Here is a 21013-nt window from a genome sequence, read left to right on the forward strand (position 1 = left end):
AGGACAATCTTTACATTATTTCATCTAAATTACAGAAAAGAGGATTCAAACTTAAATGCAAGGTGTATAACAGTAGCCAATTTGGTTAAGCACACGTCTGTGTCAGCGACATCCTTCACCAGTTTTAAAATCACATTCAGAATAAATGGTTGGAAAAAAAATTTCAACATAATAACGCAGGCAAGTGAATCATCATCACTCGTATAATCAAAGCATAAAATGTAATGCGCAGATTAAACGGAAGGAACCAGTATTCAACTGTTCTACATATGATAGGAATGATCGTTAACTCGGAAAACAGAAAAAGGAAAGGATTTATCCACAAAAGGTGCAGAATTTTAGCTTACAAGGGCAAAACCCTGGGAAGATGCAGATTATTATCCGAAACCCCGAATGCAAGCCCAGTTTTGATTTGAATAACCAAAAGCTCATATAACAAAAGTATCAAGACAATAATAGCAGGGTCGTGTTACTGCTGTGAAGACCCCGTTGGTGCCGACCCAGATCCAGATGGAGTAGGTTCCGAAGGTCCAGAACTTGAAGGTGCAGATCCCGAGGGTGTAGAACCTGTGGGTGCTGGCCCTGGTGTTGCAGAATTCTGGTACTGTTTATTCATTGGCAAGGATGGTGGTGGCGGCACTGCAGAATGATATTGCGGAGGGTATTGCTGGTACTGTGGTGCTGGTGGAGGCATATACCCATATGCAGGAGGATAAAACTGCTGACGATATTGGCCATGTGGTTGAGCCATGTTCTGAAAAGCATAATGCTGACTATGTTGCTGCCTCTCTGAAGCAGAACTGCACTCTCCTGACCCTGTGGTCCCACTAGGAGCCCCTTCCTTGGATGGAATAAGGGCACCCATTCTTTGAGGATCCATGGACGGATAGAATGATCTCTCCTGTGAAGGTGGAGGTGGCATGTTGTAGTAGTTCACAGGCGCAGCTGGGTCTTGTGATTGGTTCTGTTGTTGAGATATGACTGCTCGAGGCAACAAACCACCATGAGCCACCGCCTGCTGTCTAGCTTCAGCAGTGCCCTCTGATTCCTGTTTTGGTGCTTGGGGCCTACCCCACATTAACTTCAACCTCAAACCCTTTATTACCAGTTTGTTAGAGAGTTCTTCTGCAGCCTTTTCTGCACCTTCTCTTGTTGTGTAGGTTACGAAGGCACATGCTCGTTGGAGTACCATCCTAACGGATTCTATTTCACCATGAGCATAAAACTGATCCCTTAAATCCTGCTCAGAAATTCTCGCATCAAGCCCACCCACATATAAGGTTCTTATGCTTCCATCCTCAGGAGGTTCCAAGGAGGGCATCTCTCCGGCCTTGTTAAGAAGCTTCATCGCCACTGGATCATTGACTCTGCAGATTTTAGAGATGAAGCATGAGCACCACAAACTTAAGAAATCCATAGGATTACAGTACAGACATGTGCAAAGATGTGACGGCAAAATTGGGACATAATTTTTGAAAGCAATAATGTTGGTTGAAATGCTTGCAAGAAGCTGAAGTTATTACACAAAATAACCAAAACGGAGAGACTTCTTCTACTTGTTTAATCTACCACTTTCTAATACAAGAATTTTCTCAACTGAAATTAGGTAGACTTTCAACCCGAACAAAAAAATGAGCAAAACCATTACACATCAGAAAAAAGTGCTCATCAACAAACAAGTTCACAAGTTTAACTAGCCAACAGTTGTCAGTTAACTATAAGCATAGAACATGCAACCACAAACCCATGCTTCCTTAGCACCTTGAGAAGAGTAAAGTATGAAGCATTGGACATACCCATAGTAACGATCTTTGATGTTTTGCTGCGACAACTCCCCAGTTATGGGCATCTCGTGTCTGTAAGGGCACTCAGCACCTCTTGTGCACTCACCACGAATGTAAAAACTGCAGACATGTGCTCTGTTCCTTTTGTAATAGGGCGTTGTTCTTTGAAGCTTCAGAATAGTGTCACTGGGCCGTGCCTTTCCATATGAAGATTCGTAATCTATACCAGCTCTAGCCTGCACTCACCAAAAAAAAATTAAAATTAGATGCTAAAGTATTCCATAACATTTACGTAAAACTGGTGCCATAACCCAGACTGATTCTTCGAGGAAATGACAGAAAAGTTACCTTACGGTCGTGCTCCTCAGCGAAAAACTCCCTATTTACATCACTCTTTGGAATGGCATCATCAGAACCGATGGCTAGAGCTGTATCTCGAACCTGAACTGGCAAACCATATTCCAGATCCAAGAGGCAAACTTGACAAACGTTTTTCAACTTACTGCACGTCTGGCAAATCTCCGACTTCTTAAATCGTGCATCACGACCAGGCCTCCACCTGAAAACTGTGAACGGACGCGTGCAAATCTTGCACTCCTTGTCATAATCAGCTCGTGTCATCCGGACGTAGGGATTGTCACCCAAGCATGACTCGCAGATGATGGGAAAATCTGATCGTTCCCAACCATCCGCCTCCACATTCCTAAGCAACCTGTGTGCCATATTACCTAACCAACAAAATTTCCCCTAAGAATTTCATGATATAATTGGAACCTAATCACCCCATACCCCAAAATCCCTAATCATGCGGAAACTCAAATCAAATGCCTCCCAATTGCCTGAAGTTTCAAATTTTCAATTATTGTCGAGTCTAAAGTTGAAAAATTACAATCCTTTCTCGACTAACTCTATCCAAAGATTCGAAATACCAGAAAACAAATAATTGTACTAAAAATTAAGTAAATTTGGTATAAATTCAAATCAACTTAACAAAAATCAACAGAGCTACCGTGTTTATCTAACTCGATGAATAATCAAGCAGAAGCAAAAGATAACGAGAAATCTACCTGGAGATGAGATTGGCTAACTGCTATCGGCAACCAGAAGGCCGGAGATGGCCGGCGGTTGCAGCTGATGGTCGGCGGCTAGGTTTTGGGTTGAAAGGTGCAAGCTGAAGCGCAAGGGATACACGATTTTACAGGTGCGAGCAAGGAGATCACATGGATTCACAGACCAAAACCCAATCCCTCTCTCCCTCTCGCTGTTTCGCGCTTTGGTTCCCACAACTTCGTTGCTTTCAGATAACAAGCCTCTCGTAGCTGGACTCCCGGAGACTTAACGGCCCAATTTCTTGTAACTTCTTTTTACGCCCTTTAGAGGCCCATTAAAAGTTGGAACTTTGTTTTTTCTTTTTCCCGGGTTAACCACAAAAAATATTAAAAGGAAATTAATGAAAAAAAGCTTGAAAACTTTAAATTTTAATGATAAGGACAAAATAAAGGGTAAAGTGAATAGTAACAGGATTAACTTTTTAATGTTAAAATTTGGTTTTTCATTAAAATAAACAGTACCCCGGGTTTTTCGTTAAAACTCCTAAATATTAACCACTATTACAAATCTTTACACCATTCATTTAGCTTAATTGTCGGATTATTATTACTACTATTAATTTTTAAATAATATTCAGACAACTCAATATTTTAATACATAGTCGACAGATTGATGACACGTCTAGGAGATGAAAAATTGCATATGTGACTTCAATCTACCGTCTCCTTCAATATAAATATTTGGACCACAGAGTACGCTGTAAAAAAAAGAAGATAATTTAACCATATATGCTATATAGTAACTAATGAGTCTGCAACTCGAAACTCATGTGAGAGAGTTGTGAAAATAATAACCAACATTCTAGAATTTTTTAATGATTTTGTAACTGAAGGTAGACATATTTGGTAATTAATCTCAGATTTAAATCCACCAAATAGGATTACCTTCCATATTATATCCTATCTAACTCCTACAAAAAGGGTCCTTAGAGTGAAGAAAATTTCACACTTGAAGTATTGCAGCAAACTGAAATCCATCACGAGAAAGAGGCTCAATCAACAATTCGATTTCATTTTTCCAGATGGAAGGAAGAGCTGCAATGCGTTCGACACTCGTGTTTGCTTTGGTGGTGCTGACATTCATGGCGGCAAACGAACACACTGTTGTCGTTGAGGGTTCGCGCTCTCCATCGTCGTTCAAAGTCCAACAAAGCCCGAGCCCTTCTCCTGGTTCATCCGACTGCCCTCCACAAGAATGTGAAGCTTCATGCAGGGCTGAACTGCTGGGGGATTACATAGGCTTCCAATGCATGCCTATTGGCGACGCAACTGTTTGGGTGTGTTTTGCCAAAGATACTGTAATTGGCCCTGCGCCTAATAATGTGGTATCGTAATTAGCCTCTAATAATAATGCATGCATGCATAAATAAAGAAAAAAAAATTCATATTTAAGTTGGTGATCTTTGGTTTCTACGGACAAACATATGTGCCTCTTCATCACTTTAACATTGGTTTTTCCATAACAAAAAAATATAAAAAGAAACATCACAATTTAATATTAGATCCCAATTTTTGTTCAAAGAAATAAAAATAAAAATATTAGATCCCAATTTGTAATAACCTTTTCTATCCAAGAGGAATATCACTATATCAATCTAGTTTTCTTTATCTATTTAATACACTTAACAACATAATTGTAGCCAACATTATATCTTTTCGGCTATGATTAAAGACGAAAGTTACGAAAATTGGCTATCAATAAGTACCAACACCGAGAACCACAAAACCAAATCATTAAGGCAACAGAAAAACGTCACCAAAGATTGCGTCCAAGTGATTAATTTCCTTGCACCAGATCGATTTTACAGGTTCAACGTGACCTTAATAGAACTGCCTCCGCGAGCACTGGTTTCAAAGGCCACCTCCTTCTGAGAAAATCCAAACCATTGCCACAATTTACACTGTTGATATGCATGAAATTATTCAAAATTTATTAAGAAATTGACTGGTTTAATGATTCTATAAAATTCAAGCGATTAACTAACTAATTTAAATATGATGAGTCTATGTGAGAAAACTGGTGTGTCTATACAGGTAATATGAGAGGTCTATAAGAACGCACGATTAGTTTGCTTTTACAACAATTAACATAAAATTGACAAAAACTGCAAGCATTGATCTCACAAAGCACTGGTTTCAAAAATGTGTTCCACCTTCTTTGCAGAAAAATTGAAACCAGTGAGTTAGGCTTCACTTCGTTCTCACAATCAGTCTGCCTATATATGTCAAAGATGACCAACCGACCATTATCTAAGTAAATGCTGAATATATCACAATAAAATATAAATTAAAAAAAATTCTAGATCACACTTGCATAAGTTGACTCTCATTCAAATATGTATGTATGCACTTACAAGGCGTAAAAAAGGAGTCGGATTACTATAAATTTATAATACCATGAAAGAGTAAACAAAGGAAACGTACTTACATTAATATATGGCGATATTGTACATCGAATACATTAGTATAGATAATAAGGAATTGTCATGAAAATGGTTTGGACTATATTTATCTTAATAAAACAACCATGCTATAATTTTATTTAATGAAAAAGATTTAAATTTTAATGAAAAACTCTTAATTTTAATAAAAATGACAAAAAAAAATTAAAATTTTAATAAAAAAAAGACATAATTTTAATGTTTAAAAAAAAATTTGACGCACAGACCCACGCCCCCACACACAAACTGTTTATGAAACTTAATGGTACTACACTGTTTATGAAACTTACTACACTTTTTATGAAACTTAATGATACTACACTGTTTATGAAACTTAATGGTATGACACTGTTTATGAAATTTAATGATACTAAACTGTTTATGAAACTTAACAGTAGATGCTAGTCCCAAATTTTCAAATTCTTTCACCATAATGCAATAAAAAGATTATAAAGAAAAAAAATATGATAGAGATCAAAGTCTACGCCGTTAAAGTTATGCATGGCTAATAGCTCAATACTATTACTAGAAAAATGGGTAATGAGTCCAACAATGTTGTCAATGATGTTGCCCCACCCCTACCCCCGACCATCCCAACCCACACCTGACCGACTCCCTCCCAACCATACCACCCAAGATGTGGTTCTGAATCGAATGGAACCCACTTCAATTTAAATTTTTAATTTTATAGGAACAAAATGTGCTTGGATTATGTCAACCGGTTATGCAACTAAATGATTGGTTGGGTGCTCTTTGCACGCACCTTTAGTTAGGTTTTTTTTGTTTTTTGTTTTTTGTTTTTTGTTTTCTTTCTCGTCTTTATCATTAAATAAAGCTATATGATGGTTTTTTGTTAAAATTCAAAGTTTTGATACCCTTTTCATTAGTTTTTCTTATATAATATCATTTGTTAAAAAATAAAAAAAAAACCTAAATTCTAATCTTAGTACTCTCTCTCTCTCTCTCTCTCTCTCTCTCTCTCTCTCTCTCTCTCTCTCTCTCTCTCTCTCTCTCTCCGTGCTTTAAAGGCCAAAAAATTACACTTACCAATTAATAATGTTGTTAGTGCAAATTTGGTAATTCCAGATTTAATTCCACCAAATATTACATAGCTTTCCATATTAGCATCTATATCAAATCCTATACATATCCTTTCGCATAAGTCCACTCACATAGCAACTGAAAACTCATCAAGGAAGTCTCCCAGTATTCTGTCATATACATATATAACATTGTATTTGCAATGGAAGGAAGAGCTGCAATGCGTATGATAGGGCCGTCTCTGAGATTTCAGGGATCCTGTGCCAAATTTATAAAAGGAACCCTTCTTAAGACAATCTTAAAAATAAAAAAAAATAAAAAAAATGAACAAAGTATTGATGCTAAAAAGCAATATCAAAACAAACTTTAAAACTCAAACTAATCGTCAGTTTCTAAATATCATTAAATGTAAAGAAAGGTACAAAAATAACCATATTATTAAATAATCAACAATTAGTTCAATCTTAAGAAACCAAATAAACAAAACTTAAAAAAATCTAGTATTGAAGTTTCACTTAAAGATGCTTCTTCGTGCATTCTTTGCTGCAAAATCATCAATTAAACCTTCATCAACTCATTTCTCATTGTCAATGTGTTTTTCATTAACTAAATCATCCACTAAACTTTGTGGTTCTTTTTCTTTTACAAAAAAACCTATCAATAGCTCCTTTTTGAGATTGAGTCAATTGTTTAACCCTTCTTTTTCTTTGACGCTTCAAGTAGCCAGATGAATATTTTCTAGTAGATGCCATCTTTTATATCTCAAAAAAGATCACAATTAAATTATAATAAGTATGAACAATAAAACCTAATAGTCCGCAATGCATGTGCGTCTAGTATTTTTTGCGATTGCTCCCTCTTGTTGTGATGATTACTTGATTAATTTCTATGAGTTTTGCCTTGAAAAGTATAAAAGAAAAAAAAATTCATTATAGATGAGAAATATCAACAATTTTCAAATTCCAACTTCATATATTTAAATTTATAAGTTACTTTCTTTAATCGAAGTCTACATCACTTTGATCACTTAAATTATCTTGGTAATTTGAAATTTCTATTCAATTGGATGAAATTATGAACTAGGGTTTAGTGGTTAGTGGGGGGAAAAAAGCAGTGGAGAGAGGACTCGGGCGTAACGGGAGGGATGAGGCGTCAGAGAAAAAAAAATACTCTTGAGTCTCTGATTAGATTTTAGCGTGAAAAATAAGGAAAAAAGTGAGATATAGTTTTATAAAATATATAATTTCATACGGAATTAATGGGTGTGTTGGATTATAGGCATGCAACCAGTAGCCTTGTAGGCCTACTCCTATTTATATATATTATATCTATTGTGTTGATTAGATTTTTTATGATATTTTTATATAATATTTTTTTTTTATATAACTACATTTAATATAAAATTATTCTGGGGCCCCTCAAATTTTGGGGCCCTGTGTGAAGAACCTATCAGACTCCTCCAAAGCCGGCACTGGCGTATGACATTGGTATTAGCTTTGTGCTTCTTGACATTCTTGGCTTCCAAGCAACACTATATTGGTGCTGACGCCCGCACTGCTCCAAGCCCAGGCAACGCGGGTGGTGGTGGTGGTGGTGTCCTTACAGTGTTCACTCCAAGCCCTTCTCTTGATGTGTCCATCTGCAGCGATGCTGACTGTAAAGCAGACTGTATTGATGAGCTCAAGGGTGAATAACCGGGTTCTCAATGTGTGGAGGTTGATCAAGGAGTCGTTTGTGTGTGTTTTACCAAAGATTAATTACAACTAAAAGAGCTGATCTAATTAATCCCCTAATATAATGCAAGATGGATAAATAAAATAACATCTTCACATTGTATTGTGATCTATTTTCTAAGCACATTTAGTTGGGAGTGAAACTTCGTTTGTTTTGGATACAAGATGATATAAATACGGTAACAAAATAAACGCGTTAGTGTAGCCTCATGCGAACAAAATTTCACGACACAAGGAAAACGCTAACTTAAAATGGACCCTTAGTTATTCAATTATTCATATCAATTATGTGATAATCTGATGTTCCAAAATTACAACCCTCGGTTTATTGCCCCCACAAAAGAAATCATCCTACACCATTTGGCTATACCTGCTTTCTTTGTTATGCATTTCAAGCATCCAAGTTATTCTTTTTATACCAACAATGCTGAGCATGCGGGAATCGAACTTGCGGCCGGGCCTCGATCATCAGGTGCAGAGGTGAATGCTCGGCATCACTTCAGTCACAACCCCCCAACCCAAATGTGGTACATAGTTAGACTAACTAGAAAGTCATCATTATAGGAACTGAAATATACTTAACAAGAACTAACTGATATATTCAGTATTGATGTTTAAGTACAGTTCTTTATCAATACTAAAATATGAAGGCGATGGTAAAGTTTGCTTGTAAACTCACTCACACAACATGACCAGAACTTCGGATTCATTGAAGATGGCTACATGGAATTTTAATTTTTACAGTGGGTGTAAAATCGATACTGCACGAAATAATCAAGGCAAAATCCCTTTGGGGATGAGGACATCCCCGATGTTGTTGTGCCATGGGTCAGCCAAGTGAGTAGCCAGGTTCTCCAATGGTCCTGTGCCAGGGTATGCCGATTGTTGAACAACAAACCCAACGAAAGCCAACAACGCAAGCCGGCCTACACACTCATCAATCAATAATTAGATCATCTGTAGTTTATAGTCCGACAACATAATTTTGTATAAAATGTGACATAAGAACGTAACGTCTTTGTACTCACCATTTTTTATCTCTTTGACTTTGTACTCCTCGAACTTCTTGGGGTCCTTGGAGTAGCCCAAGGGGTCAAAAGCCCCGCCAGGGTACTTCTTCTTTTCAGTGTCCTTCTCCATGCTGCGTTGGTGTTCTACAAAGGCAATGGAAATGAATTCGATGACCAAAATTGTAGGCAAAGTGCCCCATGGAACTGGGTTGCCTAAGTACGTGGCTTGGCCTCCTGGAACGGCAGCCCACTCTTGTGCTTTTACCCAGTTGCCCAATCCCAAAGCCTCTGGTACAAGAATCCCTGGCTACAAAAGTGTGTTTATAAGGTTAATTTAGTCACTGCAAAGTAAATAAACTGGATGCAATTTTTAAGTTACTATTGTATGATACTTACTACAGCAAGCATTGCCCATCTGCAGTGAATGAGCTCAGACTCCTTGAACCTCTCCAAGTTCTCGGGCACTTCTCCTAGCCGAAGTGGATCAAATCCAAAGTCACTGAAAACCCCCAAGCACCAAATCTTAACACAATGTCACCAAATTATAATATGATTTCTTTTCCAAACTAATCAACGTCAGAAGCTAATTAATATCGCATAATCATCTATTTTACTAAATAGTATCTTAGGCTTACGAAATTTTGATCACCAAATGATGTCTCACTGTGAAATTTAATTCAAATTTAGGTCTACACTTAATCTTACTTTTTTTAACAAGATACGTACGTAATAACATATTATTTGATTAATAATTTTGGTGGCTGTAACATTATTAAAGTAGTATATTTCGTTACCCGGGTGCAGAGCCATCAAGGTAAGGAGGCCGGGGCTCGCCGGGCATCCAGTCGGCGGACATGGAGAACCTTGAGGAGGCATTGGCACCAAAACTTGGGAGCTGGACTGCACTGGTCGCAAATTTAGACTTTGAGGATGACAGGACTGAGGGGAAGGCAGTGGTGGCGATGCCACAGCTCATCAAAGTGTTGGAAGCCATTTGATTAACTAATGCCTGCAAGACTTAGGGTTTGTGGGGAGGGGAGAGGAGGCGACTGAGATTATGGAAGGTGGAAGGAGTGGCGAGGAATACTAGTAGTATCGGGATATAGAAGAATCCAAATGTGGATTGTGATTGGCTAATATATCTGGCTGGTATTCTGTCATTGGGCTACGTGGATTCTGTTAATCCAAATAGGTGGCTTAGGTGGCAAGGAATATCCAACTGATAGGTGAAATCTGATATATGTGGTGCATGTTGAGTTGTTAGGGGAGGAAAATCTAACCTACCAGTTTCTGCATGCAAAAAAAAAATATATATTATTGTAAAATATTAGGTTGTAATTGAGGAAGAAATATGGTTGGATTTTAGAACTATATGGATCACAAATAATTTACAAGTAATGTTAAGTAGACTAATTTTTTAGACCAAATTTATACATTATGTAATGTGTTACTAATAGTATTTTAAAATACTCACATCGGGGAGCGCCTAGGCGGGTGACTTGGCGCCTCTGTTTTGTGGGAATAGATGAAAAACTTGCCTAGGGTTGTGAGGGCGCGCCTAGGCGGCTGGGGACCTCAAAGTCGAAGGTTAGGCAGGTTGCAGCAGCTGCTCGCTAGTTTTTTTCAAGTTTTAGCGACAGCGTCTTCACAAAGAAGACGACCGTGAAGAAGAGAAATGGCTTTTTTTTTTTTTTTTTTTTAAGGAAAACTAATAAAAAAAACTTGAAAACTTTGAGTTTTAACGAAAATGACAAAATAAAGGGTAAAGTGAATAGTACCAGGATTGACATTTTAGTGTAAAAATATGGTTTTTCGTTAAGTAAATAGTACCAGAAGCTTTTCGTTAAAGTTCCTTTTTTTTTATCTCAGACTTGGCTCAAAACGACATCTTTTTGGCCAAGTCTTTTAACTTTTTTTTCAAATGATTTGAAGCAAAACGATGTCGTTTTGGCCGAGTCTAATATTTTTTTTAATTATCTTTAAAATACAAGGCCAAGTCTAATTTTATTTTATTTTTTAAAATTATAACCCCCAGTTCTCTTCTTCCCCATCCCATTCCCGACCATAGTTCACCCAATCTCATCCCCAATTCCTCAAAATTCTCAATCTCAATCCCATATTTCAATTTTGCCCCAATCTCATACTTCAATTTCTTTCAAAATTCTCCACAACACCACAATTGTTTTAAAATTCAAGTAAGTTTTTTAGTATTCTAATCTCAATTTGGCCTTGGTTGCTTGTTTTATTGTTAATTAATTGTTTTACAAAGTATTATATTTTATATATACAAAAATTTAGGTCCCGACGGAACTATCCATGGAACGTCTCGTCCACACCTTTGCCTTTTAATACATTGGTTACTAATAAAAAATAAGGGGTGTGATATTCACACATCCCTTTTTACTTCTCACACACCTTTCTAATTTTCGGCCGTCGGATTAGATAAAATGAAGAATATCAATGGACAGAAATTAACAAGGGGTGTGTGAGAAGTAAAAATCCACACACCCCAAAAATAAGCACGTTAATTAACATTTACACAATAATTCAATAATCAACAATCACGTCATATGGTTTACATTATATAATTTAAATAGATAATCTCTCTAGCGTTATCCATATTTTAACGGAAGACAAGATATTTTTGGATCGCCAATATCGAAGGCATTGGCTTAAGAAACAGAAGGCTAAAACTAGTGTGAAGTCTTTACTCGATCTTGGCATATTATCCATCAAGAAACAGCTTAAATTATGAAAAATGCACATACGCAATTCTTTAAGCATGTAACATACAAAGGTTAGTCGTCGATGCGCATTAAATTATGTAGATTGGACATTAAGTTTTAATAAAGGCTTAAAATTTCTACTTTCATAACCATCTTCTTGATTACAACATCAAGGAACTTGATTGACAAAAATGGACAATAACGATCACGCGATATCAATTTTTCGGCCTTGTCATCTAAAAAGACTTCCAATTCCGAGGACATTCTAATCAAGGAGATCAAGGGCCTCGCATTCTGCAGTTGAACAACATATGCTTGGCATGCTCCACTAGGAAAACAAGCAAGGCCCGTCACTTATATGAACCCTGTACCCTAGTTCTCACTGAAAGTCTACAGTATCAATCAACTCTTATGTTGACTGCAAAACCCACATTTCATCTGTTGAAGTGCATATTTTCTTACTTCCATTTATATTCTCAATCACCAAGAGAGAGAAATCAAGAAACGACACCCAAATAGAAAAGTGGAAATTCTTTTAAGTTAGACTTTACTCTCAAAGCAAACAAATAAGTTGGACTTTACTCTCAAAGCAAACAAATAAGTTGGACTTTACACTTTACTTAACGCCAAACATTTGTCACCACGTACACTTTTGATATAGATTCTATACATGTATGTAAGGTTTAGGGTTTAAGACTTAATTACAGATCAAGTATGCTATCATGACATTTCAAACTTGCGTTTTAATCTTTTTATATAACATCGCATGATTGGTTTGAGATATCGTTATCTTGACGCATCTGTTTCATATAAGTAATCCTTAAATTTAATTAATTTAGCCTAGATACTAATTAACTTCCTAATCTCTTAAATTAAGCCATGTCGATTCCAACAAAGATCATCTTCGGATACTTTTGGTAAGGATCCTGGAGATTCGTAAATCGTGTATGTTCATTGTACATCATGTGATCAGTTTTTATCAGGTACTTTTTGTATTTAATTTAAAATAATTTCTGACAACACAATATACGATGAACGGATATGATTCACGGATTTTCATAATCCTCGTAGAGAAATCTGGCGAGTATCCGGATTCATGTCAATTGTCAGGCTTTAGAACTTCAACTCCTGTCTTTTCTTTGGTGAACATGTTTTAGATGCTCTTTCTTTTGCACGTACACATGTATGGATAATCTATCAACGGTAACTGTAAGTAAAAAACTCACAACTGTTCACACCCAAAAAGAAAGTTATACTGTGTATGTTCGTGAACTCCCCCACGTTTCAATACCCTACAGGCTAAAACAGATTGGAACCAACCAACACTTCCCGCGCCTTAGAGCTCATCGTAAACCTCGACGCACCGGATTCCCCCTCTCCACCCGCTTGCTTTACTATGGCCACGAGGCGCACACAACGCATCCTCCACTGCCACTCGTTCTTCTCTTCTTCGTCATCACCACTCCGATACCTCCACAAATCCCAAACACCAATGACAGAGTTAATCAAATTAATTAACAACTAATTAATCCAAAATTAACCGCCATTTTCCGTTAGGAGCCAGCTATCACTCTCCGGCCAGCGATGGCGGCGATAACGGGACCGGCATCGTCGTCGTTGATGATATCGTTGTCGTTTAAGCCGGCGTGCGTGCTGAGATCGACGAGGCCCGCCAAAACGACGCCGAAGATCAAGCGAGAGAGGCAGGGGCGGGCAGTGGTGGGGGACTTCGGACACTTGGGTCAGGTGGTTCGGAAGGACCTGGAGTTTCTGAAGACGGGGATTGGCAGAGGGATTGAGTGGGCGAATAAGGCTTTTCGAATTCCTGAGGTTTCCAAAGCCGTAGACGACGTCGTGTGGCTTCGCAACCTCGAAGACCCCGATGCGCCTCCATCGCCAGCTCCTTCTTGGCCTCAGCCTGCCTACCCAGGTGAAGTACCTTCTTCCTATGTGTATGTAAATTTTGAGAATTTTTTATTGGAAGTTAGGGAAATATGCAAAAATAAAACCTTGTTACAAATTTTTAAATGCGGGGCTAAAGCAGCGGTGATTTATATACGATTTATTATCTGTTTAGTGTCGCGCAATTTTATTTTTATTAAAAGTTTGTAACGAGTTCTATCTGCGCATATTTCCCGAGAAGTTAAGATAGTTTGCTTAATTTGACAAATTGGTTGTGGTTTTATTAATACACCGCCGCAAATGTGGAATCTTTCAAGTCTTACCCTTCATGTAATTGCAAGGCCTTAACAAAATCTAAAGTTCATCACTTGGTTAGAGATGTTGGCGAATTATTCTGTGAGTGCTCCCATCAGTTTACTACTGTGAGGACTAGATTGGTCTTGTGTCTTATTAGGGTTCCTTTGATTGTTGTTCAAGGAAAATGGAGGTTTTCTCTCAAGTATTCATGTAAGTATTATATTTTTCCAATGACATTTTAATAAATAAGGACAGAAAGAAATCAAATCTAGCAGATTTGTGGTTGCAGATATACTAAATCAAAAATATGTAACCGTTCTTCGTGTGATTCTTTAATTCATTAATTATCATTTTGTGTGCTCCCGTCCCAAATTTGGGAAATGCAATGAGGCTTACAATTGGGTTGATTGAAAAAATTAAAACTTTTGGGGTTGACATCTGTAGAAAACGATTCTGTAAACGGCAACAGCTTAAAGTATTGCTTGCTTGCATGGTTTCTTGCAAAATGATGACATAGATTCAGAGCACTTCAAATTTCCTTGTACCTTGTTTAGTTGAAACTGATGTTTTGAAATCCATCATCTGACACTGACAGAGCTGTCCGGCGTGGATTTGCTCGTGGCTGATCTTAAAGCTTTGGAGACGTACGCTCTTTATTTCTATTATCTATCTAAGATTTGGTCTAAGCCACTTCCTGAAGTCTATGATCCAGAAAGTGTTGCTGAATATTTTAGCTGTAGGCCCCATGTAGTGGCCTTGAGACTTCTTGAGGTAGGATTCAATATCTACAAATACTATTTTTTCTTCCAAAGATCCGCCACATTTTCTTGGATTGTGGAATTGTAAATTGGAAAACTATGACAACCCTTGTTCCTCGGTTTTACCTACTCCTTACATGTAGTTCAGGGTCTGTCATCTTATTGTTGTTCAAAAGCTTTTACTTATCTTGTTTTATAGAATAGATCCTTATTAGATTCACTACGTTGTCTACTGTAAGGTATTTTCCTCCTTTGCTTCTGCTGCAATCAGAATTCGGACCACAGGGATCAAAAAGTTCTTAAGGCTAAGTTCGGACGTGGATATTAATGAGAACATATCACAGTACAATTTCGGAATGGTGTTAAAAGAGACTATGCTAAGTCTGGGTCCCACTTTTATCAAAGGTGAGGAAGACTTTCTAGTTGAAGTTTCTGATCATTTAAGCTCTAGTTCTCATCTTTTTTGTTATGCTCCACTTAACTAAGTTTACTCTATTGTTGTTTTGCGTATTGCCCTTTAAATTATATACTGGGATTCCTATTTTCTCTAGCAGTCGCAAGATTACAAATTTGCTAGTTACATGCGTTTGCTTGCTGATGCAGTTGGTCAGTCCCTTTCCACCAGGCCGGACATTATTGGTGCTGAGATGGCCAAGGTTAGATTGTACTGATCTTGTATCTTTATTTTTAATTTGAACATCAGTACATTATCTGCCACCAATGTGAAAGCCTAATATGCTCCACTTTTACATATAAAAAAGCTTAATATTCATCCATACTGTGTTCATGTGAAAAGTGATCCATCAATGTCCATTTACAATGTCAAATAAAAAAGTTTTACTACAAATCTTCAAATACTTTTTATCCTGTCCTGCAATAATATGTGTAGATTTTAATCTTCTGATCTTTATATATGTGTTTGTATGTTGGCTTGCTTCGCATCTTTATGCAAGTGGCTTCTATAATTTCAATACTGTTGTATTCATGGTTTTTCGTTCTCTGATGTGCAAGTCGTATTATATCTTTGCATGCAAGATATTGTTTTTTGTTTCGTCATCTTTACCTTGAAATAAGTTAACCTGCTCTATTTTCTGCTCATCCTTCCTCTTTGGTTGCAGCCATTGTCTGAGCTGCATGATCAAATTCCTCCATTTCCCAGGGCTATGGCTATGAAAATTATCAAAGAAGAATTAGGATCTCCTGCGGAGTCATTATTTAGCTACATTTCTGAGGAACCTGAGGCTGCTGCATCATTTGGTCAGGTGGCTTAAATATGATTAATCGAATCATCCTGCAGCATATAAGACATGTAGAATTTATTTCTTATTTTCTTGATGTTTAACACATTTTAGGTCTACCGTGGGCGTACCCTTGATGGATTTGATGTTGCTATCAAAGTTCAACGGCCTAATTTGCATCACACTGTAGTGCGCGATATATATATTCTTCGCCTAGGGGTTTGTACTGGAATCAATTAATCTTGTGTTATTTAATTGTGACTTTCTGTATATGTTTTTTGATTAAGCTTGTACTCAGTTGTGGTAACCATTTCAGCTTGGGCTATTTCAAAACATAGCTAATAGAAAAAGTGACCTGCGTCTATACGCTGATGAGCTCGGGAAAGGTTTAGTTGGGGAATTGGATTATACTTTAGAGGCTGCAAATGCTTCCAAGTTTCAGGTAATGAATGCATGTTTCAATTGAATTGAATGAATATACTGATCAATTAAAAAAGGTTATAAAAGTATTAATGACACTTATAGCCACCACGTCTTCTAGATATACCCAGTTTAATGAATATGTTTGCAGGAGTTGGGGTGGTTATAGGACAGGTTAGTGGTTAGCATCCTAATCCTGATCCGGATGGGATCGGCTGTATACAGTTTTTACCAGTAAGCAACATGATAGGGTTAGAATGAAATTCCAACCATCAATTGACATCAGTACTAGATAGGTGGAGGATATTTTTACATTCCAAAATAATTCGTTATTTGTGTGATGGGTAGCTTCTTGTCATAAAATAAAAAATAAAAAAACTTTTCAATAGTGAAAGGTTATTTTTGGGAACAAGAACCAAAGGAGAAAGGAAACTTGAAGAAGTAGACCTTTATTGTTTAGAGGATCAAAAATTATTTGTTTTGGAGTTTCTTTTCAGGAAACGGATGGGTAGAAGAATGAATTTGGGTGTTGCTTTTAGCATGGAAGTGAAAGTCATTTGGGAACATATGAAGCTTTCCTTCTCTGTGACGAGACATATTTATAAAAATTCTTGTTTCCAGGGTTAGATGTTTTTTTCCTTTTAGTGACTGTTTGTTGTTTTATGTACAGGAAGCTCATTCCTCCTTTCCGTTCATGCTTGTGCCAAATGTTTATCAACATTTAAGTCGAAAGAGAGTTCTGACTATGGAGTGGATTGTTGGTGAGAGTCCAACTGATTTACTCTCTGTGTCTGCAGCTGGAAGCCCTGTTGAAAGTGGCTCTACATATTCAGAGAGGCAAATACTTGATGCCAAAAGACGTCTTCTTGATCTGGTCTGCAATCTGAATTGCAAGATTCTACTTCGCTTAAATTCTTGTTAATTTCAGATTCCTTGCACAATCCAAATATAATAGCTATCAATGTTGACAAAACTGACGTGAACTCTGAGAGGATAATGAATTTGAAATATTGTATGTTGGCGAGAACATACAGGCTCGAAGGCACTAGAAGGTGAAACTTTGGGGCCAAAAGAACACTGTTATTTAATAAGAAAACAGCTTTAGCATGAGGCAGTGAGATTACACGTTCTTTCTACTTTAAATAAACTGAAAGTTGCAAATCTTTTCTTGAGTAAATAAAATAACGCTATAAATGTGGTTTCTGAATTTAGTGAATTAGTGATTCCAATAAAATAAGATGTTGAATTATCCTTCTAAGTGCTTTAGTTGAGTGACAGATCGTTGTGCTTTGAATGGTGTAGGTTAAGAAAGGAGTGGAGGCATGCTTAGCTCAGCTCCTCGAAACAGGCTTATTGCATGCTGATCCACATCCTGGAAACTTGCGTTACACATCCTCGGGACAAATTGGGTACCTCTTTTGTCGCCATCATGCAGAACTAAGCTTTACTTTCTATATCAGAAGATCTAGGTATATATCTATAGCTCTTATTCACTTCTGGTGATTTCTATCCTATGCCAGGTTTTTGGATTTTGGCTTGCTTTGTCAGATGAAAAAGAAGCACCAATTTGCTATGCTTGCATCCATAGTGCACATAGTAAATGGAGATTGGGAATCCCTTGTTAATTCTTTGACTGAAATGGACGTTTCAAGGCCAGGGACTAATCTCAGGCGTGTGACTATGGTATCATCAGCCTCTCTGTTTTCAGTTTTATATATAGTTTTGGTATATTAAATGTTATTTGGGTTACTGAAAAGTATGTTTTTACGGAAAGCAATGAGATTGTACCGTCTTTATAAGTATAGGGTTTAGGATCTGGAATATGAACTGGGAACTAATTGAGCTGTAAAAATGTTTCAGGATCTGGAATATGAACTGGGGGAAGTAGAATTTAGAGATGGAATTCCCGATGTCAAGTTCAGTAGGGTGAGAATCATGTCTCGATCTCAATCTGTACAAATGATAGACATAATATTTCTTGGTGCCTATAATAATAGTTAGTAGAGGCTGATTGTAACTGTAATTTTTCTGAAGGTTCTGAGTAAAATCTGGTCCGTGGCCTTCAAGTATCATTTTCGCATGCCACCTTACTATTCGCTTGTTCTACGTTCTCTTGCTTCATTTGAAGGTAGGGTTCACTTGCCATAGGGTATCCAATCTCATTTACTCATATTTTTTGTATCTTTATTCTTTAGGACACTCGGTAGGCTGTGTTAATTTGCCATATGTCACTATCCTGTAATATCAAGATACTGATGTATGATCGCTATCTAGATGCCCTGGATGCCTCCATATAGTTTAGGTGCATCCAAGCCTTGTCAAAACTTGATGTATGATCACTTTAAACGTGTTTTTTCTGTTTTCCAGGATTAGCTGTAGCTGCAGACAAAAATTTTAAGACATTTGAAGCTGCATACCCTTATGTTGTTCGGAAACTTCTCACTGAAAATTCAGCTGCGACAAGGAAAATATTACATTCGGTATGAAGTGCTCAAGAACCATAGGCTACGCTGTTACTTTTTTTGGTTTACTACATGTCCTACGGCATTCCCATCCATATCTATATGCACATAGTAATGACAACCACTTTCTTTGTTCCTTTCTTCGCATACGTATAAATGTAAAAGCTATTGTGTAAAACATGTTAGTTTAGGCTTGATAGGTATCGGTATAGCACATACAGGAAACTTTGGACCCTTCATTTGATTTCTTTCATGATTCTGATTAATGAAAAGATAACCTGTTTGATGATCAAAGGCATTGGGGTACTTTTTGAAGGACAAAACTGTACGTTATTATGCTAATCATCATCACAATGGGATGCCTGAAACTGTTTTCATCTTGAATGAAACTTCCAGTCAGATTTTCAGCATGTTTGTTGTTTATTTACTTTGTTCGCTCGGTTCAGGTGGTTTTTAACAAGAAGAAGGAGTTCCAGTGGCAGAGGCTCTCTCTTTTCTTAAAAGTAGGTGCAACTAGGTATGTTAACTTTATCTCTTAAAGTTAATTTCCTACAGTACAAGCTTATCTTTGTAAATGTCTTGGAACTTTTAGAACTTTCAAATCTTGACCAGCTAGCTGATAAACTTTTGCACGCTTCTGTTGTGGATATTCGTCTTGCACAGCTACCTTATCCTTCATTACCAAACATAAAATTTTCATGTTTTTTACATTTGCTTGCAGGAAAGGTTTACATGAGATCATAGCACCTGAAGCTGATACTTCCGTCGGTTATTTACCATCAAGGGACGGTGGTGCAGTTGATGTTGCATCAAGGGACGGTGGTGCAGTTGATGTTGCAAATTTTGTCTTGAGGATTTTACCATCCAAAGATGGTGTTGTGCTGAGAAGACTCTTGATGACTGCAGTGAGTTCCCTTATGCTGGGCTCTTTTCTTCGTTGTATTTATGATATCATAACGATCGATACTCTCTTTGTCAAAATTAAATATAAAGACGAAATTTTAATGCAGGATGGAGCTTCACTGGTCCAAGCAATGGTATCCAAGGAGGCAAAGGTATACCGCCAGCAGTTTTGCAGGGTCATTGCAGATGTTCTATATCAATGGATGTATGCAGCTAATGGACGGGGCATTACAAAAACTCAGTATAGTTCCGATCTGAAAATGGCAGGCGGGCCTGAAAACAGAGAGAGAGGTCCATCTTCCAGAGCTCCCATTTATGATTATCGTGCCATCTACAGAGATCGGCGGCTCAGAGTGATTGTCTCGAATGTGCTAAACTCTGCAAGGAAAAATCCAATTCTAATGCTGAGGCTCTATTGGACTTCCTTCGTCATGTTTGCCACAGCGTTCGCTCTGGCTTGTCATCGTGCTTTATTATCCTTCGCCGAAGACCACTTAGGCCCGATATCTTTTGCTCCAAAGCAATATGCCATCCAGTGATGTTCATATTGAACTCTCCCACAGAGCCATTTTCAAAGAATATAAGAGTGTGGGCTTCCACTTAACAGCATTCTTTGGAGCAAATATGATTACACCGGTCCATTAGATCTTCGTCTTCTCGGCGATCGTTGTATTTACAAAAACGAAGCCAGAAATGAGAGGACGGTGGTGGATCAAAGATGGCGTTGCAAGCTGTCGAAAGGTATAAAACGGCGAGGTTTGTGCACAATCCATATGTAACCTAATCCGTATGGCGATCTGCATACACATTGTCTGTCAAGTGGTACGACGTTGGAACGTGTTTTAGGGTTGAATGCATCAGATGGGATGTAATGTAAGAGATCTCGGCATCTCATTAACGCCGTCTGGAATTAGAAGCCAGACAAAACAGAGGATCCTTTTCCATGTTGTATTACATCTATTTTTTTTGGTTGGTAGTTGATATGACAAGTGAAATTCCCATCTCAATATTCTTGTTGAATGTTTGCAATCATGGGACTGTTGAGCAGAAAATGTCTCTTGCTTACAACCTAAGACTTCTCACTTAATACCATTGAACCGTAATGCTAATCGACTGTGAAAATTTCTTTCTTTTTTTTTTTTTTTTTTTGTCAAAGTGAAAGTTTCATTTGAATGTGACGTTTTTGCAT

At 37.4% G+C, this 21013-nt stretch overlaps 3 protein-coding genes across 4 annotated transcripts; 1 reads left to right on the forward strand and 2 right to left on the reverse strand.

Moving 5' to 3' along the window:
• Window positions 1-215: 215 nt before the first annotated feature.
• On the reverse strand, window positions 216-3069 carry LOC137733896 (zinc finger CCCH domain-containing protein 40-like). The gene is made up of 4 exons (XM_068473109.1): window positions 2852-3069; window positions 2133-2512; window positions 1797-2020; window positions 216-1367 (listed from the first exon to the last, which is right to left on the reverse strand). The coding sequence occupies exons 2-4, from the start codon at window positions 2505-2507 to the stop codon at window positions 470-472; spliced, it is 1497 nt and encodes a 498-aa protein (XP_068329210.1). The 5' UTR covers window positions 2508-2512; window positions 2852-3069; the 3' UTR covers window positions 216-469.
• Window positions 3070-8683: 5614 nt separating this feature from the next.
• On the reverse strand, window positions 8684-10204 carry LOC137733727 (chlorophyll a-b binding protein 6, chloroplastic-like). Its single transcript, XM_068472890.1, has 4 exons — window positions 9913-10204; window positions 9515-9617; window positions 9137-9425; window positions 8684-9034 (listed from the first exon to the last, which is right to left on the reverse strand). The coding sequence occupies exons 1-4, from the start codon at window positions 10110-10112 to the stop codon at window positions 8883-8885; spliced, it is 744 nt and encodes a 247-aa protein (XP_068328991.1). The 5' UTR covers window positions 10113-10204; the 3' UTR covers window positions 8684-8882.
• A 3080-nt stretch (window positions 10205-13284) lies between these two features.
• Window positions 13285-20853, forward strand: LOC137735091 (uncharacterized). Of its 2 annotated transcripts, XM_068474465.1 has the most exons (17): window positions 13285-13774; window positions 14639-14814; window positions 15041-15206; window positions 15405-15457; window positions 15920-16063; window positions 16154-16258; window positions 16356-16481; window positions 17130-17333; window positions 17762-17868; window positions 17980-18142; window positions 18320-18385; window positions 18494-18587; window positions 18827-18939; window positions 19368-19438; window positions 19643-19698; window positions 19729-19826; window positions 19932-20853. In XM_068474465.1, the coding sequence occupies exons 1-17, from the start codon at window positions 13429-13431 to the stop codon at window positions 20361-20363; spliced, it is 2520 nt and encodes an 839-aa protein (XP_068330566.1). In that variant the 5' UTR covers window positions 13285-13428; the 3' UTR covers window positions 20364-20853. The 2 variants fall into 2 exon arrangements, with proteins under 2 accessions (XP_068330566.1, XP_068330565.1); XM_068474464.1 differs by having other exon boundaries at window positions 19643-19826.
• Window positions 20854-21013: the final 160 nt, after the last annotated feature.

Source organism: Pyrus communis, chromosome 5 (genome assembly GCF_963583255.1).
Source record: "Pyrus communis chromosome 5, drPyrComm1.1, whole genome shotgun sequence".
Classification (NCBI taxonomy): Eukaryota; Viridiplantae; Streptophyta; class Magnoliopsida; order Rosales; family Rosaceae; genus Pyrus; species Pyrus communis.

Excerpts from the sequence above, each read along its gene's own strand:
- LOC137733896 (XM_068473109.1), bottom strand. The coding sequence starts at position 2,507 with ATGGCACACAGGTTGCTTAGGAATGTGGAGGCGGATGGTTGGGAACGA. Across the intron at positions 2,021-2,132 it reads CTGAGGAGCACGACCGTAAG|GCTAGAGCTGGTATAGATTA; the intron begins GTAACTTTTCTG and ends TGGTGAGTGCAG. Across the intron at positions 1,368-1,796 it reads ATCAAAGATCGTTACTATGG|AGTCAATGATCCAGTGGCGA; the intron begins GTATGTCCAATG and ends TAAAATCTGCAG.
- LOC137733727 (XM_068472890.1), bottom strand. The coding sequence starts at position 10,112 with ATGGCTTCCAACACTTTGATGAGCTGTGGCATCGCCACCACTGCCTTC. Across the intron at positions 9,618-9,912 it reads CTTGATGGCTCTGCACCCGG|TGACTTTGGATTTGATCCAC; the intron begins GTAACGAAATAT and ends GGGGGTTTTCAG. Across the intron at positions 9,426-9,514 it reads GATGGGCAATGCTTGCTGTA|CCAGGGATTCTTGTACCAGA; the intron begins GTAAGTATCATA and ends ACACTTTTGTAG.
- LOC137735091 (XM_068474464.1), top strand. The coding sequence starts at position 13,429 with ATGGCGGCGATAACGGGACCGGCATCGTCGTCGTTGATGATATCGTTG. Across the intron at positions 18,588-18,826 it reads TTCTCTTGCTTCATTTGAAG|GATTAGCTGTAGCTGCAGAC; the intron begins GTAGGGTTCACT and ends TCTGTTTTCCAG. Across the intron at positions 18,940-19,367 it reads CAAGGAAAATATTACATTCG|GTGGTTTTTAACAAGAAGAA; the intron begins GTATGAAGTGCT and ends CGCTCGGTTCAG.